This window comes from Orycteropus afer, unplaced genomic scaffold, assembly GCF_000298275.1.
Source record: "Orycteropus afer afer isolate SDZICR_OR568_19922 unplaced genomic scaffold, OryAfe1.0 scaffold00430, whole genome shotgun sequence".
NCBI lineage: Eukaryota > Metazoa > Chordata > Mammalia > Tubulidentata > Orycteropodidae > Orycteropus > Orycteropus afer.
The window spans coordinates 134739-138920 of NW_006922017.1; the positions used below are offsets into that span (position 1 = coordinate 134739).

At 33.2% G+C, this 4182-nt stretch overlaps 1 protein-coding gene across 1 annotated transcript in view; it reads left to right on the plus strand.

Moving 5' to 3' along the window:
- LOC103208371 (amine sulfotransferase-like) overlaps positions 1-801 on the plus strand; it is a 23391-nt gene extending 22590 nt beyond the window's left edge. The window contains exon 6 of the mRNA XM_007954066.1: positions 680-801. Within this exon, the coding sequence (XP_007952257.1) occupies positions 680-801 (122 nt within the window). The remainder of the gene's footprint in view (positions 1-679) is intronic.
- The last annotated feature ends 3381 nt before the right edge of the window (positions 802-4182 follow it).

Sequence of the window (4182 nt, forward strand, 5' to 3'; positions counted from 1 at the left end):
TCACTAATGCTGAGGATATCAATCTTTATGTGTTCCATTTCCTTTTTGACAACTTCCAATTTTCCTAGATTCATACTTCGTACATTCCATGTTCTGATGATTAATAGATGTCTGCGGCTGTTTCTCCTCAATTTGAGCTAAATTGCTAGATTTCAGTTAAAAATACTGGCTTCAGGATGGCTTCAATCTTTTATACAGAACAGCTGTAGCAATAGCACTCTGAGTACCCTCTGTGACCTTGACTTCATTACTTGAAAATCATTGAGCTTCATTGTTTTCAGTTTTAAGTATGAAAAATATCTAAAGTTTAGGGTGTCTTAAGAATTATATGATGTATATAGTCTGTCTAGCATGGTGCTTGAAACAGTAGAATTTTTAAAAATCTAATCTCTTAATGTATTTTAGAGTATTTTTTTTCTTCTTCTTTTAAAGAAAGATTATGATTCAATAGTAGTAGTCTGTAGATGTGTAACAGATAGGGAAATGGACTATATTTACTGTGTCACTGCATTCCTAAGTTACATTCTTAACTCATTCCTGTGTAAGGAAAATGATGTGTCAAACTCCAACACAGATATTTAGCTTGTCTTAGAGAAGAGATTAAAATGGGTTAGAGGTAATCTTTGCCTTTATAATGCTACTTCCTTATGTAGGTGCATTCATTTGTTTATCCCACTAGGTACAGTTGGAGACTGGAAACATCATTTTACTGTGGATCAAAGTGAAAGGTTTGACAGGATCTTCCAAAGGAAGATGAAAGATATTCCCTTGAAGTTCATCTGGGATATGAATGAGGAGTAGAATGCTAATTTCAGTCCAAAATAATCAACTAACCAGAAAACATATTTTCACATACATATTAATGGGGCTTCTCATGTAACTCTTAATGACAAAACTTGAGTATTAATTTAATAACTTAATTAATTACAAATACGATTAAATTTAGATTAATTATCATGAGTTTGATGAATTCCTTTTAATTTCAAACATTATAACGATTTGGGAGATAGATAGTTGCATTGACTGTCTGCATAGTAATGGGAAAAATAGAAAGCATGCAGCATGAATTGTAAATGTTTTGAGAAATATTTCTGTAGTGTGTGTTTATTCTTTATCTACAATTAAATTTAAGATCAGTTAAGCATTAAAAATTTTATTCTTTAGTTACACTTTCTTTGGTTTCAAAATCTACATGAATGAGGAAATGTGATAGTAAGTAGAACAAATGGAAAACTGAAATATAATTGCATGCATCTTCATTATAGTTTTCCAGATCACAAAATTTGCACTAAAGATGAGTGGCTGAAAGATGGATTAATATTTTAATGGTTCAATCATTTAACTATTTGCATATAGTACATCATTCATGAAAAAAAAAATCCTGTATATGGTTAATAGTTAAATATTGAAGACAAAGTTATTTAAAAGTATAAAAAATGTCAGTGAGTGTTTCATACTTCCCAAATGAAGAACAATTTTTAAAACATAAAAGCAGTGGAGGAAATTAAAACACAACGAGCTAGTAGCTTCACAATTATAATATTTCAGGGCAACCCTATTCATGAGTCCACAAATAGAAACAACCCAATGCCAATTAATAAAAAAAAAAAAAATAAGTAAACTTGGGGCATTTCTTACAAGGGGACACTATACGTCAGTAAGAATCAGAGAACTACAACTATGGGAAAACATATATGAATCTCAGGAGCATTAAGTAGAAAAATCCAGACTTATATGGGCACTTATTATGTGATTTACTGTACAAGATTCAAGAGCAGGCAAAACCAATCAAGTTTTAGCAGTCAGAAGAGTGGTTTCCTTTGAGGGATATGGTAGCAACTGGATATGTAAGAGAGCTCCTGGGGTGCTGGCACTTTTTTTTTTCTTGGTCTCACTGTTGTCTGCGCAGATGTGTCACTTTGCAAATAGTCACTGAGCTGTACATGTAAATTTGTGCATTTTTCTATATTATTTCATGCTCCAATAAAATTTACCCCCCCCCAAAAAAAAAAAAAAACATAAGCATAAAAACTTTCGGTAAGAACGGAAAAACAGAAAGCCTGCAGATTGTCAGAAAGAGAAAAGAATAACTTACATGAGCCAAAGTTGAAAAACTGGGGATTGCCTAATGTTAGAGAGAGTAGGGTGAAATAAAAATTCTTTTCTATTGGAAATATAAACAGGTCCAACCTTCTTTATAGCAATTTTGGAACAAAACAAAAATCTTAAAAATATTCACCCTTTTGATTTTGTAATTTTACTTCTAGGAAACTATTAAACTACTAATTAATTGACTCAATTTTCTGCAATATTTGCTTTATCTTCATTGTTGTTATGTTTTCTGTATGATCTCAAACCACATCTGATCCTGCAGTGTTCTTAAAACACATATATGTAAGTCACTATTATACATACTTCTATAATGCTTTTTATACTGTTATATTATTTTTACAATTTTTTCAAACAGCTATGTATAAGTCACTTATAATGTGAAGTGAAATAGAGAGTTTCTGAACTTGGAAGTAGAAATACATATTTCTGTAATACACTCTAACCAATTAACTGTGTTAGAAAGTTGTTCTAACCTTGAAAATAAATAGTATGTGAAGTAGATCATAAATAACTTTCTGAAAACTGAGCTGTCATTCTGTGTTAACAGAATGTAACATTAATCATGTCTCCATAGATTAATAAAACATAAATATTTTACTGAACAATTTCCCAATTTTAAATCAACTACCTTAGCCTTGAAACATATAGTAAACAAGAACATATAGTAAACAAGAACAAGAACAGTAAACAAGAGCAATGTCATGCAACAATGCTCTAAACTGGCAATAAAACATACCAGTTATGACAGCACATAGGGTATACACACCCATGGGTTTCTGCTCATTTTGGAGAAGATAGAAGCAAAATGTCTCTTTGACACTTGTCTGAAGACTGAGAAGACTGGTGAGATACTGTTTGCCACAACTGACCTCATATTCTAGCTACAGAAAACCAGAGGAATTGTGGGATGACATCAAGAACATCATCCAGGAAAAAAGCAAAATGTCATTAAAAGGAGAGCAAAGGAAGAAAAGACCAAAATGGATGTCAGAAGAGACTCTGAAACTTGCTCTTGAACAGAGAATGGCTAAAGCAAATGGGAGAATCAACAGGATAAAAGAGCTGAACAGAAGATTTTAAAGAGCAGCTCGAGAAAGTCAATTATTATGATGAAATGTGCAAAGACTCAGAGTTAGAAAACCAAAAGGTAAGAACATGCTTGGCATTTCTCAAGCTGAAAGAACTGAGGAAAAATTCAGGCCTCAAATTGCAATATTGAAAGATTCTATGGGCAAAAGATTGAATGATGCACGAAACATCAAAAGAAGATGGAAGGAATACATAAAGTCACTGTTCCAAAAAGACCTAGTCGATGTCCATCCATTTTAGGAGATGGCATATGACCAAGAACCAATGGTATTGAAGGAAGAAGTAGAAGCTGCACTGAAGAAATTGGTGAAGAACAAGGCTCTGGGAATTGACAGAACACCCATTGGGATATTTCAACAAATGGATGCCACACTGGAGACACTCACTTGGCTATGCTAAAAGATATGAAGACAGCTACCTCACCAACTAACTGGAAGAGATCCATATTTGTACTCATTCCAAAGAAAGGTGATCCTACAGAATGTGGAAATTATCAAAAAATATCATTAATATCTCACACAAGTCAAATCCTACTGAAGATAATTCAAAAACTGGTGCAGCAGTATATTGACAGGAAACTTCCAGAAATGCCAGCTGGATTCAGAAGAGACATGGAATAAAGGATATCATTGCTGATGTCAGATGGATCTTTGCTCAAAGCAAAGAATACCAGAAAGATATTCACTTGTATTTTATTGACTATGCAAAGTATTCAGTTGTGTGGATCATAACAAATTATTGATGACAAGAAGAATGGGTATTCCAGAACACTTCATTGTACACATGAGGAATCTGTACATAGACCAGGAGGCTGTTGTTTGAACAGAACAAGGGGATACTGCATGGATTAAAATCAGGAAGGGAGTGTGTCAGCGTTGGACCTTTTACCAAACTTATTCAATCTGTATGCTGAGCAAATAATCTGAGGAGGTTGACTATATGAAGAAGAATATGGCATTAGGATTGGAGAAAGGCTCATTA